Raw genomic sequence first — 14955 nt, 5'->3', positions numbered from 1 at the left:
TCATACTTCTGCATACGGCACTGCGGTCGGAGTCGGACAATCTGTGATCGACTGATCGCGTCGTCCGCCGTCATCGCGAGCTCCCCATGATCCCGCAGCTGCAGCAGTGCGACTTTTCGTATTTGTGTCTTGGTTTGCAGTTTTGAAATATTTCAACTGGCTACTTTCACGAGGAATAATGTGTCCTTGGTGAGAACACAGTTTTTTGCAAATCGGCCTCCGCATGAGGGTATGCTTGTACGTAGAGCCTTGCTTGCAAAAATACGACGTCTGTGTCTTAGCTCACAGGTCGGAACCAATATAAACATCGTAAGCAACCAATGGACACCGCGTTTAAGGAGCATTTCTTTTGCAGAATATTGTCTGCAAAGTAAAGGAACATGGCGATGTCGAGTCAGCTTGTGCTTCCCATGACATTATGGGGCAAGCTGGCTCCAACTCATTGCATGTCATCAATTTTCATAACGAGAGATCAAAAGACTGTTGTATCTGGATGCAACGATGGACAGATCTGCGTCTGGGACATCGTCAACAACAAAACGGTACGTGAACATTTTAGCGACCCCAAACTACGAATGACACGATGTTTCAGATCGTACCTCGAAGTATGTTGTTCGGCCACACTGCCCCGGTACTGTGTCTTTCGAGCGGAGCGCTCTCCGGTGACAGTTCCTTGCTCGTCAGCAGCTCCGAGGCTGGGTACGCCCTTTCTTGTCTTTCGGCTTTTCGAGGCTGTCACTGTACGAGCCATATCCTTGAGTTACCCGTCCAGTGGCATAGCCAGACCTCCAAGAAGGTTTGTGTGTGGCTCAATAACACAAAAAACACTAATCCTGGGTGTGCCAACACTGCACACTTGTGCACTCTACAAGGTGAGAGATGAACATCTAAAATAATTGATCTGAACATTCACAATGGGATTACATGTAGATATGGTCCCTGGTTTTCGGAATTTTTTTCTAGGCATTACCGGAGGATGTTTTTCAGAGTTTATTGTTTTTTCAAAAAACAGAGTTTTTCGGAGTGAATGATTTACAGCTCGGTTAATATCCGAAATGCGGAGAAAACTTGATGATGCACGCACAGTTGTGCAGCGAACACGCAGTTCTCACATTTATTGCTTTAATACTAAAGCTTAACGATACATTTCGTGCGACGCACACTGAAGCGTTCCGCAATTCTCAATGCACCCTTTCCGTGTGCAGCGCTCAGTGTTATGTGGCAGTACTTACATACGACAGCCTCTGCATCGCCATCGTGGGATGATGTGAACTCCTCGAAATCGGGGTACTCCTTGATGTAGTCGCAGGGCACCTTTCGCTCGCGTCCCATCTTGTCGTCAGCACTGCAACTAGTTGCCCTTTCCAAGAGACCACTCCGTATGACCTTGGTTCGATGCTTATTTTAGTGCTTAGGTCATGTGTCGGACAAAGAAATCGGACTGGACAAAAAACCCCGGGCTATAAAGAAAACGGTAGGTCACAGAAACCATTATTACGTTGCGGTGGCGACGGTGTCCCAGGTCAGAAGAAACCCAGGACATAAAAGGAGGCCAAGAACAATAATCCGGTTATCAGGAAAAACACCCGCCAAGCGGAGTTCTTCGGATTAATCCGAATCTCTTAAAATTTTACCCCAGTGCGTTTTTCTGATTTTTTCGGATAAATCCGACAACCCGGGATCCTACGTGTATTCTGTCAACCAGTGAGGTCGTGCCACGAGATTGGAAGTATTTTGAAAAACTCGTACTTTGAAAACCGTTCAAGAGTGCTGCTTAGGAACTGCAAGAACTTTCTTGATTGTCACACTGGTCCTCCCTCCTCCGATTTGCGTGGGTCAGCCCATGGCTACGCCACTGGTCCCGTCCTATCAAACTCGAGGATATGTTGCTCGCTTGCCTTCGTATTTTCTGTCACACTGTTTGTCCAGGTATCTTTTAAAAATGTGAAAAAATTATTTTTATCCCTATATATAGTGTAGCATGAGCCCATTTAAGGGACGTTGCAAACACCACCTAGAGTAAAGGAGTCCTATACGTAGCCACGGAAACCCTCTTGGTTGGCTCTTGGTTGGCTCGTGGTCACAGTTTTTCTGTGTTGCGCTGGAACATAATGATGAAGGCTTTAGGCCTAGATGTCATTCATATAACCCACTGTGTTGATCCTTAGGGAGATGTCCCTGTGGGACTTGTCGGATGGCCGTTGTTTGGAGAACACCAAGCTGCCCTACGTGCATACCAACATTCAGGTATCCCAAACATTAGCGGTCAAGTTTACGCAACATTGTAACGTCGTATTTTAGTCGTACATATTGAACGAGACGACGCACCTGTTTTGCAACGGCTACTACGCGGAAGTCCTCGTGTTGGACGTGATGACGCTCACGGTGACATTGACGTTGACATCACGCGTCAGCCCCGACTGGATCAGTGCCATGCATGTCGTGCGTCTCTCCAATGGTACATCCTCTCTCGTTTACCAGAACCATTGAATCTTATATCCTCGTATATTTCAGATGACACCGTATTTGGGCTTTCAGTGTCTGGTACTGTCAAAGTGTGGAAAATCAACCTAGATGAAATGCAGGTAAGACGAGCAGAGACAACTTCAAGAAATCCCCATTGTTGTCGTAAGTGAATAGTTTAGATGGCTTCGTTTGTGCCGACCTTGACACTCTTTGGACCGCGCACTGAGAAATCGAAGCCCTCCTTTGCATGGCACTCGTGGGTTTTCTCCACTTGTCTAGTGTCTAATTTGTTTGGGTAAAACATTTGCAGTAAATTGATAGGAAGGGATCTAATAGGAGACGTCACAACAAGGGTCCACCCAATCAAGTGCATTAGACCTGAGAGAACTGATGTTCCGAGGCTGGAACAACAAGAAAGGACAAATAGTACAAAACCTCAAATTGCCTAAGAAATTAACGATGAAAGATGGAAGTCACTGAAAAGGTTAGCCAGCTGTAGGACTCGAACCCACATCTTCTGGATTACCAGTCCTGTGCTCTTACCAATTGAGCAAAGCTAATAGCACACCTACCCAGCGACTTCCAAGGGCGCGTCATCTGAAGGGACAAACCAGCCACTCTCTCCCACTCATCCTCCTTTCACTCTTACATTTTTCTCACTCATACACACAATCATACGACGGGATCGACGCAAGCGGCAACTGTTGGGATGACGTGCCCTTGCTGGGGAGGTGCGTTAGCTTAGCTCAATTGGTGGAGCCCTGGACCGGTAATCCAGAAGATGTGGGTTCGAGTCCAACAGCTGGCTAACCTTTCTTTTCAGTGACTTCCATCTTTCATCGTCAAGTGCATTAGGGCTATGCAAATATTTGCATATTCGAATCCAATTCCTAATTGCGTATGAAATTAGTTTTTCTTTATCGGAGCAGTGTCTCTTCCAAACCACAGACGTATACATAAATCGTGTATTGGCATTATTCCAAAAGTGCAGTCGTAAAGGAGCACAAAACGCCTGCGGAGATGGTATAGTAACGGTAAAGTAACAAAGTAAGCACTTTTTTCGCACATAAATGCATTGTATATCTGTCCGTGCACGCTCTGTATACGTTCCATTTCGATATACAGGGCAATCCAGCGTTAATTCCAGCACTAACGGGGCCAAAGTCGTTCTGAATGAGGCGCTGGCATTTGCATACTAGCTGCAGACATGTCGTGGCTCACTAACCCTCGCTGCACGTTCGTGGTCACAAGAGGCCCATGCTTGCTCCAAAATATTTATCTACGGGCAAGCATCGAAACAACTGGAGGAAGAATGTTATGCATGTTTGCGTTTGTTTCTTCAGCTGCAACTCTATCAACGTCGTTTGCAATGTTGAACCCAACCCGATTGTGAACCAGTCCAAGAAAGTATCTGACACGATTCGTGTCTGTGGAGTCGTCGAGAAGTCCTCTTAAAAACAGTTAGGCTTACTTGCTTTGCCAATCGCAAGTAAGCAGCATTATTCTGTGCCACTTGTCTCATTTCCACGCACAAGTATCGCTGTAAGTAATGAGTAAACGTGTCTCTGACATGCGGACTGGAGCAGAGACCAGCAACCTCGTTCAAATACCTAAACCGTGTATTCGAAAGCTCATTAGTACTTTTACGGGATGTCATTTGGAATCGTCTGCAAGTTGGAATTAACGGGATTGCGCTGTAAACTAAAAATGGCTATTTGGGCAGCCTTAAAGTGCGTACATTTGCTGCAGGGCACAGATCAAGTGTACGAAGTGGAGTCGAAGCCGATCCGCTGCCTCAACGCGCTGCGCTTGACGTGCTGCACCTTCAATCAGCGCACATTACTGGTCGTCTGTGCAAAGTACTGGCAGGTTAGTGTTTCCATGGGATACTCTAAAGCCATCCAATATAAAGCATGTTGCCCGCAAGAAAGGGAGCACTTTCTGTATTTTTCGTTCTGGTCATATCATGTTTAGTAGACTGACATTGATTGAAAGTTTTTTGAAAGTGATTGAAAGTGAAAGAATTTAGGTGCGTGACAGGAGTCCGTTTGAAATGCATTTCAATGTGAGCTACTATGAGGCTGCTCTAGCTCTCATCATGGCAGTAGCAAATGACAGTTTCTTTTAGAGATGGGACAAATCCAGAATTTTGCGAATCCAAATCTGAATCCGAATCCACGAATCTTACGAATTTCAAATCTTTCAAATTCATTCTTTAAAATGAGTTCAAAAAGAGAGAAAAAACAACATTTACCGGAGAGTGTTTTGAAGCAGAATTTGATACATTTGTTTAATGAAAAAAAAGATAATAGTTTAGTTTCGGGAGAAAGTATACCCATATAGTTCTTAATTTATTTAACATATTGTTCATCGACTACAGGAAATACATAAATTGTCGAGTCTGAATTATTTCCATAAAGCTAAAGCAACAATCAAAAGCAAAACCATATTACTTTTAAACTTGTAACGTAACAGTTCCTGCCTGAAATCTTTCAGTCGAGAGGAATGTAAACGAAGAAACAAGAAAACACCCGTCGGTCAATGAGGCTTTCAGCGGACTCCTGAGGCGCCAATTCGAAAAAGAAACGAGCAAACATCGGTCGGTGGGTTCGAAAGATTCGATTATTTATAGGACCGCAACATGCGTATAAAATCAAAGGGGTTGAGGACTACGTGTCATATTTTTAGGGATTTGTGCAGGTTTCCAGCGTACATTAACTTGCGAGACTGCGTAGGACCCTCCGAGACACAACCGCTTTAAGCGATGTAATAATGCTGTCGAGATATTACGATGTGGATACTCTTTTTCGGTGTCTCCACAAAGCGATGTGTCGTTGTAAAAACGAGCTTTACGATTGTCGTAGGTTTACGATGCTGCAGACTACTCTCTGCTCTGCACGATGGACAACCGTCCCGGTGAACGGTGGGTCGGTGGAGATTTCTTTGCCTCGGATCGGGTGGTTGCCTGGAGTGACCGCGGCCACGGATATCTCTTCCAACTTCCACCAAAGTGAGATCTCCTAAGTGTCAACTAGAGCTATTGACGGTGCTCTTACATATGTAGATATGCAAAACTTGAGACAAATTAGAGAGAGCGCGGGTGTTGTTTATTGTGATCCAGGATAATTAGAGAAAATGGAATGCCTCAACATTGATTGCTTAGCAAAACATAAACTGGAAAGTGACCCTGAAAATAGCTTTAGTTTTGACTTTGCTCCATACTTGTCGCTCTAACGTAAATTCTTTATATTTCATCGCCCACCTTGTACATTTTAAGTTAAATGACTCGTCACCAGGGCACTATAGGCTTAGTTGCGTGTGCGTCGTAAAACAACCCAGTAAATTTTTGTATTTGTGTGTGAGTTTTTCATTTTATGCTTATGATTTCTTTGTTGTTTTTATTATATTTTTTACAATTTGTGCATTTGCTGTAGAATTTTTCTGGGCTTACGGATTTCTTGACTCGAGGGTTTTTTACTGACTCAGCTGTTTCTCCTTGGCTAGCAAACTGAATGGAAAACAAATTAGGTTGGTATATGGAAAACTATGTTCAAAATTTTTTGTTTATGCATGCTCATCGATGACCCATTGCAATGTTCTACTCTTTGCATGCAGTACCATTGTCGAGTCTACACACACATGTCACACAGTTGAAATGGATGGTCTCATTGTCACATGGGTTGGTGCTGCGTTATAAAGCCGCAGGGGGTATTTAGTGTACAATGGAACTCACCGACGGTATTTTTCTTCGTGCGTGTGTAGGCTTTGACAATGCAGCTTTAGTTTGCTTGCCAATACTTACTAGCTGTAGCTTTGTGGCATTTCTCAAACCCAGCTTTGAGACTTAGCCGACTTACTCACTATCATAGCACGGCAGGACCAAGAGTTTACTAATGCGAATTGTAAATTGGCTACGTGGATACAAATATTGTAATGGAAATGGCTAGATAGTGTCACAGCAGCAGCATGAACCTTGGTTTTGAGGCAACAGCTGTTTCTAGGCTGCTTTCATGTGCCAAAGAGTGTGAACAACGTTTGGGAAGTACGAAATAACCCCGTATAAGATCCACACACACACACGGGGTTGTGTCACATCTGGTGTTTTCTTGTGTCACCCTAGTGCTGTGGCCGAAAGCAAGGATTTTCACAGGGCTTCAAAGGCTGGACCCTTCCTCTACTGCAAACTGCATGTTGCCGATGATGAGGTAACGACTTTATCCTACTATTTAGTGGAGTTTAGCGCAAGCATGCAGGCTTGAGCTCAGAGAGTATTCTTGGAGGAACTGTCATTGAGAAACATTTCTCGACACGCAGGATGAGCTACCAAATGATGTAGAATATTTGGTGCTCGAGTGACGTGTCATTGGTAGCTTATTTAATTATTTGTTTGACACGCGTGTCCAGCACCTAGTGTGTCCACCTGCCATGGCCTACCACTTAGGGAACCGTGGTGGATTCCAACGCATTCTTCTTCGAGGTGACTCCAACGGACGAGTGGCCCTTTGGAACATCCACGATGTGAGCGCCTCCGACATAGCTCGGCTCAAGCAAGAAGCTGCAGCTGCAGTGCTAGGTCCGCAATTGTTTCTCTTAGTTGTGATCCACGATAAAAAGGGTAAAAACCTCAGAGTGCATGATGTATTCCTAGTGGAACAGAATGACAAGATGTTTGACTGCTAAGGAGAAGGCATATCCAAGGATCTCTCAGCCGGTGCAACGGGTTTCAATGTGTCGTGTATAAAACCTTTCTCTCCCCTTCAAACAATTGCGCTCGTGTACGTCTCATCCCTCACCTATCTTGTGATTGTGTTCAACTAGTGCGCTTTCGAATACATTATGTTATACGTACCAACAAACCCAAACTTTGACGTTATTCAAGTTCACGGTGCGGTGCTTAAAAGTGATGAAACTGGGACAAACGCAACACACAGCGCTCAACTTTAAAAAAAAATCTAAAGAAAAACTGCTATAAATTTGTCATTGTGTTGCGAATAAAAAAATTTGTTAACAGTTCATTGCAGTTTGTTCTTTTTGGTCACTTTTAAGGACAGCACCGCGAGGCATGGATTCCAACCAATAAGCCTAGACGCTTACGCTTATGGACCTAGTTGTGATCCATCCATCCATCCTTACAACATTGAGCTGTGGTGGTAGGGAACAGATGTCTGCGTTGCCAGAAAAATACGGTAGAAAACCCAAATGCCGCCATCATTGCCATGTATCTCCTTCACTACGTAGATGTTTCGTCCATCGCGGATGACGGAAAGTAAGCCGGTTCTTCTCCTAGACTACGGCCACTGAAAGTGTGACTGATTGGCCAATTAGGGGCCTTATTTAGTCTAGGTGTACGCGACATTTTCGAGTTCTAAAAATGCGCTACACAAGTGGCTGTACAGATGGGGCCAATGAAAGAGAATTAAGTTTGAATAAACTTATCTCCGGTGTAACGTGCAGCATTGGGTCCCACCCTCACAATGAGCCTGCAGGAAGCATGGAACAAGATGAAGCCACTGCCTCCAGGAATTCTTGACAACATGGTATGAATGATATTTGCAAATTGTGTTGGAGCTAAACGAGACCTTCGAGTGGCTTGTTGGGCATTTGAAGGCAATTGCCAACTACTTAATGTGTCCTCGCATTGCACAGGGTTTACCGTATTTTCTGGTCTATAATGCGTACCATGGAGGTGAAAATACACGGCCATAAGTGTCCACGGTAATGAAAGCACGTACATTTTAATACATTTATCTCGGACGCGATGTTAGTCTCGTCACCACTCCTTCTCAACAACGGGAGTGAGTTTAGGATAATTGACACCACATCCCATTCCTCCTGGGTTTAGACTGAAGCTTGTCCTTTACATGACATCTACTTGGGAACTGCTCTTTTGGGATAAGCTGCGACGTATAAAGCGTCTCTTCCGCGATATACACCAGAAAATGTGGTACGTAATTTGTTTGGTAGTGCAGTACAGAAATTGAGAAAACCTTGAGGAACCTGGAGAAAAACCAGGAGGAGTTTTATCGCAATCATCAACCATTCCACCAGCGCTATTACTGGATGATGAAGCAGTTTTACCCTTCAGTAGAGTCTACAATTTCGTTAGAGACACCGGTTTTTTAAATGACCCGTAATTTTAAGCGAACCATTTTATGACAACCAAGTACTCGAGTTAATTTGCGTCATGTATCGGTTTTAATCTTATCACTCTATTTATAACTGATGACAATTTTAACGATGTTTTGGCACATTATAGCCATAAAAATCCTAACCATGATCATCATTTGTCTAGGAGGAAGGAGTGGAAGAATTGAAGCTGACAGCCAGCGTGTACCTGCCACTGCAGGGACGCTTAGTGGTGGGGAGAGAAGATGGTAGCATCATCATTGTTGCCGCCACTCAAGCTGTCATGCTGCAGTTGCTCTATGGGAAGCACCACCACGACGGTGAGACTCCTAACGTACATGTTGCCAATAGATGATTAAAGATGATATTAGACATTCAGATCAGCCGACACATCAGGTGCTGCACGGTCATTCCGGGAAGGTGACCTGTCTACTTTACCCACACCACATGCACCCACGTTACGAGATGGCCCATCTTGTATCTGGAGGAGTAGACTTCTCTGTCTGCCTCTGGGATCTCTACACTGGAACTTTGCTCCATCGCTTCTGCTTGCATGCCGGAGAGGTGCAGCAGCTTTTGGTGCCTCCAAACAACTGCAGTGTAAGACATTCTTATGAGCTTGCTCCACAGTTGTATTTGTTTATAAGGCAAGGGGCGTTGTACAACAATTTCAGTGGAGGCTCCGCCAAAATGACAGTCGAACCTCCTTAATCTGACATTACCCTGACCTGATTTATTACCCTATGACCTCCGCTTTTAAATCCTGTTCTTTAATATGACACTACGTTTATCCAACAATGACCGGGATTTTCCGCAAAAATGGGGGGCGAACATGTGTATTGTACCCTCGATACTATGAACCAGTCCTCCTCTTGACCTGTAACGGCTTACGTTTTTGGATGATGGCCGTTGGCTTGACTTCAGGATGACTCATAATGCCGTTTCTGGCATGCTTAAAGGGACTGTTGCAGTAAAGATTTCAAGGCCTTCTCTTGCGCAAATATACGAGAGTTTCAGATGTATAGATGTGTAATGTTATCGAGTAGGCTGGTCCTTTCTCCTCTTGCGTGTAGGTACCACAACAACTACACGTGAGGTCCACGTTGCTTCATCTTTTTCACGATAGTATTGTCTGCGATGTTCCCTTATTGATGCTTTCTGAGTGGACAGATGCTTTGTCACATAGTGTTGGATAAAGCATCCAACCTTTGTTTCTCTCATGCGCAGAGACGTAGTGTCGTAGCATATTACGCTATATTTTTATCTATATTGCGTGGTACTTGAGTTCTTATACCGGAATCCATTTGAATATGGCTTTTCAACTGATTTTTACCCCCAGAATTTTGCGAAAGATATTTCCCGAAAACCTGAGATCCTAACTATAAGCGGTGCATTTAATGTGAATGCAGCGACGCGTTTATTTTTTATTCCCCCCCATTAGCGCCACGAAGCAACTGTGGCTATGAGCGGCTTACAGATGTGGACACATGGAGAGAGGACAGCAGGAAGAAGTTAGTGTGCGTCCTGGGCCGACTTCAGGCGGATCTGTGCCGACATTCGTCTGGAAAGTCTGCCGGAAAACCCACGTTTAATGTAATGGAGATGTCGAAACCCGAGAATTCACATACGAGTGGATTGCTCCCTAAGACCAAGAGACCAATCGTCTGCAGGTTGTTCACATTGTGTTACGTTTATACCGAGGGTTTTTACGGCACCCAAAAGAAGACTAGCGCTGCCATGATGAAGGAAGCCTGAGCATGGGCCATGAAGCAGGGACCAGCACTCAACAGCATTGTGTTGGTCCCTTCTTCATGGCCCACGTTGAGGCTTCGTTTATCGTGGATTTTGAAAATAGACCAAAAGCCAGGGGTCATGATGTTTATTACTGCGTAACACTGGCTTGCACAACAAATAAAAACAAAACAGGAAAAGGCCGTTTCGACACCTATGCGGGCGTCCTCATCAGCTTTTTTTAAAGCTGATAAGGACACCCGTATAGGCGTCGAAACGTCCTTTTCCGTAAAAATGTAAGAGTGAAAGGAGAATGAGTGAGAGAGAGTGACTGGTTTGTCCCTTCAGATGACGCACCCTGGAAGTCGCTGAGAAGGCGTGGTAGCTTAGCTCAATTGGTAGAGCCCTGGACCGGTAATCCAGAAGATGTGGGTACCTGCAGCTGGCTAACCTTTTCAGTGACTCTCATCTTTCATCACCTTTCATCGTCTTTTTCCTGTTTTGTTTTTATTTGTTGCGCAAGCCAGCGTTATGCAGTAATAAACATCGTGGATTTCGTCCACCAGCTTGCCCGCGTCATGCTATTCTATTAGTTACTGTAAAACACGTTCATTGCCGTCTAACCCTTGCAACAGAAGGGAGACCTTTACAAGCAGCACTTTTTATAGCAGAGGGGAACAGCACGGAAGGCAATGCGATTAAACTGTTCTAGGTAACACTTGATCTATGCAATCCATTACGTACATTACTTTATTACCTGGCAATGCAATGCTCCGCTTTGCTCGTGCAACAAACACGTGTCTGTTTCTGCTGGGAGTAAAAACAGTGCGATCACCTTCCAGGGCCGCATTCAGCAGTGCGTGTGCAGCATCGCGAGTGACCATTCTGTGGCCCTGGTTGGGCTCAAGGAACGAAAATGTGTCATGCTGGCATCGAGACACCTTTTCCCCGTGGTACAGATTAAATGGCGACCCTTCGATGACTTCATGGTCGTCGGCTGTTCCGATGGATCTGTCTACGTTTGGCAGATGGAGACAGGTACGACGTTCTCCATTCTTTTTGCCGAGGGATAGTTTGTTCCCCGATTTACGGAATCCGTACCGTATAATGTATTAGCGGCATTATAAATCGTTGGAGTCACCAAAGTTGGAAGTTGACGATGGCACGGGAGCGTTAGCTTGGTCTCTGGCTTCGTTCGCTATTGCTGCAGAGAATATGTGAGGAGGAGGTATGGGAGAATGGGAGAGTCATGCGAGCCAATCGGGAGATTATCCCATTTGCTTCTTCTCAGATGTTGCTTTCGAGTAAAGGGTGCTCACAGAAGACATTGAGTCAGTGCATCAGTGATGTCAGGAAGCAAACTTTCCCTTTAAAGGAACCATGAAGAGATCCCCAAAATCTCTGCAAGCATATGTATGCATTCCTACACACTAATCCACTTACCGTGTGGTGTATGAACCCAACATTTGTTAGAATAATGGAGATATTAAACTAAAAACCACGGCCAAAAAATGCTTCAACGCCACCGCTGCCGGCACGACTGTGAAACTTGCTGTTACTTGAAAAGCAGATGATCTCGGCCGCTGGTGGGCTAGCTTGGTGCAACCTTGGAGTGAACAAGTGATGTAAGTGACGTCAGTCCGTTTGCAGAGGATGTGTTGTGCGACAGCTTGACGCTTTTTCTTGCGCGTGAACTGGGCCCGCGTTGAATGCAGTGTGGCAAAATTAGGATATATTTCGGATAATAGGACTCCTTGCAAGCCGTTCTCTTCTGAGAATTCAGATTTTTGGGGAATCTCTCGATGGACCCTTTAAAAGCTCAGATTATATTTACAATTTGGGTTTCCCAGAATAGCTAAAGTGGTACGTGGATGAGATTTTGCTTTCCCTACATGCACTAATCAAAAGGCCAGCATGAGGCTAGTGTGCCCTCCTGATGTTTTTCTTTACAAAGTACGCATACTTGTGTGACGAAGCTAATGATGATTGAATGCGAGCAGGAATGTTGATGGATCTTTTGTTGGAAAGGACAGAATGGCGTCATGTCATACACAATCAGGTGACAAACCCGTTCCTGTTCGAGACTAGACACATTGAAAATGAAAAATGAAAAAAAAAATGTTTTCCTCGGTTCTCATACTGCGAAAAAAATGGATGCAGGGCACTTGGACCGTGTCCTGCAGGGCCTAGCAGCAGAGGACGTGCTGAATGCATGCGATGAACAGGGTACCAATCAAGGAGGAGACAAGCTCAGTAATCCGGCTCTGCATCTCCTGCGAGGCCTGCGGCACCGTAACATGGCAGCTATCCGCCATGCTGCTCAGAGGGGACTCGACCACCTTCACCATCACCACCACAACCAGCAGCACCAAAACCACGACTCAACGGACGTGTCACGTTCTCGAGCTCATCCCCTCATCATTCAGGGGTTGCGCACAAACCCCGTTGATCAAGACAGCCACGTGCTTTTCTTCGACATTGAAGCGCTCATTGGTAAGCTTATTGGCTCGTATATCTCCTTTCTACTATGTGTTTGAAACAAGTGTGTTAGCCCAGAAAGTCTCCTTCCAAGCTCCACTTGCTTCTCCCTCCTGCATTTCTTCGTGCATGTTTTCCTGCATGTCTGCCAGGGTGCTTGGTGGTTCTAAAATTGAAACAACAATCGGAGGCTCACGGTTCTAAGCTTCACAACAAGGATGTCTCTGAGCTTCTCAATGAGTTCAAAGGTATTCATGCTTCTCCTAATACCGCACAAGAGGTCGTCGGACACTTAGAGTCGTGGACCAATTTTTCAAACTATAAAACCCGTTGGAAATATCTGGGAACTCTTACTTAAAAGCATGTATGCACTTTGCCTTTCTTCAGGCTGTGGTCCTTCCATCAGTCAATACACTCGTTCCCACATGCACCTCTTGTTCTGGCTGCAAAGCCAACACTGTTGGCCTCAGTGAATTTTTGTCCCTCATGGTGCTGACTACCCGATAATTAGATTTAAAAAATTGGTTGGCGACTGTATCTGTAGACCCTTTTTCGCTCAAATTTTAACACTCTGATTTGCTAGGACGTAGGTACAAGAAACAATGGTCCTAAATGGCTGCTTTTGAACTGCCGAGATTTAATGCTGTTACGTTTTAGAAGCAGCACAGAGCTATAGTTGCGTTCAACTTAAGAAGGAAGAGAAATCTAGCGTCAGAGATAGGATGGCTCTGCCAGATAATGTCACACTCACTCCGCTTCCATATTGGCTGCGAAGACTGGCTGTGTGACACTACGCAAGCTCTCTCCCTCGTGGTGGCCCTCGCTGCAGTATTTCTCCTGACGCGCTATTGTATCTCCTTATCTCCAACGGACTAAATTCTTTTCCTTCTTAAGTTGAACACGACTATAGTGTCCGCGTTCTAGCTTTTTTTGTGTAGTACGAATGTGTGCCAACACTCGAATAATTGTGTTGTGTGAGGCACCTCCAGGGGACGAAGCTCTATAACATGACCCTGTGCTCTTGGCTTAGTTTCCTCCTCTCCCTATGTTTCTCCTTGTCTCGAATAAAGTAGTGCAGTTTTCATTTTTCTACGTTGGACGCAGTTGTATTTCTGGGCTACTGACACGGCACATGGAATGAGCGTTCCGCACCATGTTGCCGACACTCGGGATGCCTGCATATTTAACCTACAGCTGACAACTGCGATCGCAACAATGGAAGAGCTACTACCTTTCTTTAGCGGGACAGTTTGTGCACCTAAGCGTAGGATTGAGTACGAAACAAGCCAGCCCAACCGATCGTTGTCCATTCTATGTCAGAATCAATCCAACGCTTGTGCCACTTGTGCGATCAGTTGGTTACAATGACATGGTTCCTGCTCAGTTTCTGTCCATTTGTCGCATGAAGGGGACGGCCCTTTACTGTCTATATCGGGGGTGCCCACGTGGCCCCCCGAGCAAAAAGAAAAAAAATGTGGCCCAAGCTTTATGAACGGTCGTGGCATAATCATTGGGCTATGCAGTTTATCTTGCATTGGGAACTGATAGAACACTGTTTTCATTTACGTGTAACAGCCAATGACTGTCTAAATAAAAGACAAATGGGACCGTTTGGTACGTAGCAACAACGAAGACGATGAAAGTAACACACAGAGAGACGGGGAACTCCAACTTTCCAACTCCAACTTTCAACCTTTAATCATAATCAACGTCAGAAAGAGGCTACCCCTAACCTGTGGTATACATGGAGGATGCTTCCACCTTAAAATGAGCTTCCCTGGGACTCCAGAGGACTGCCCCCTCAAATACAAGCAAGCCCACGCAACAGAAAACATTGCGTGGAAGTGCACTTTATAGGAAGGAGTTTACAATACATGCCTCGGGGAAGTTACATCTTTAGGACACCCTTTTTTGTTCCTGGGCTGTAGGCATTGTTTAACTTTTTTAAGGCAATGTCTCAGACATGAAATCAAAATCTCCCACTGCCACCACTAAACACACATGGGAGGGACGCCGCCCCTTCCTCAGTGCCTGTTCCTGTGGCTTTTAAGCAGGATTCTACTGATAGCGTCGCGATTACCTTACACGTTTCTACATGATGGGGGAATACGAGGGTAGGTTCCTCGGAGTGGCAATTTCATGTTGGACAGCATT

The 14955-nt window shown here is 45.1% G+C and overlaps 1 protein-coding gene across 2 annotated transcripts in view; it reads left to right on the top strand.

Moving 5' to 3' along the window:
• Window positions 1-37: 37 nt before the first annotated feature.
• Window positions 38-14955, top strand: part of LOC135386384 (WD repeat-containing protein 7-like) — a 32580-nt gene continuing 17662 nt past the window's right edge. Inside the window, exons 1-16 of one of the 2 annotated variants that reach the window (XM_064616279.1) lie at window positions 38-189; window positions 356-542; window positions 593-699; window positions 2169-2247; window positions 2302-2458; window positions 2515-2585; window positions 4216-4335; window positions 5331-5476; window positions 6587-6671; window positions 6871-7039; window positions 7921-8003; window positions 8759-8912; window positions 8972-9192; window positions 11166-11361; window positions 12484-12816; window positions 12954-13049. In XM_064616279.1, coding sequence (XP_064472349.1) covers window positions 381-542; window positions 593-699; window positions 2169-2247; window positions 2302-2458; window positions 2515-2585; window positions 4216-4335; window positions 5331-5476; window positions 6587-6671; window positions 6871-7039; window positions 7921-8003; window positions 8759-8912; window positions 8972-9192; window positions 11166-11361; window positions 12484-12816; window positions 12954-13049 — 2179 coding nt within the window. In that variant the 5' untranslated portion in view covers window positions 38-189; window positions 356-380. The remainder of the gene's footprint in view (window positions 190-355; window positions 543-592; window positions 700-2168; window positions 2248-2301; window positions 2459-2514; window positions 2586-4215; window positions 4336-5330; window positions 5477-6586; window positions 6672-6870; window positions 7040-7920; window positions 8004-8758; window positions 8913-8971; window positions 9193-11165; window positions 11362-12483; window positions 12817-12953; window positions 13050-14955) is intronic. The other variant, XM_064616280.1, reaches the window with a different exon arrangement.

The sequence above is a fragment of the Ornithodoros turicata genome, chromosome 2 (assembly GCF_037126465.1).
Source record: "Ornithodoros turicata isolate Travis chromosome 2, ASM3712646v1, whole genome shotgun sequence".
NCBI lineage: Eukaryota > Metazoa > Arthropoda > Arachnida > Ixodida > Argasidae > Ornithodoros > Ornithodoros turicata.
This window is presented reverse-complemented; position numbering and strand designations above follow the sequence as displayed.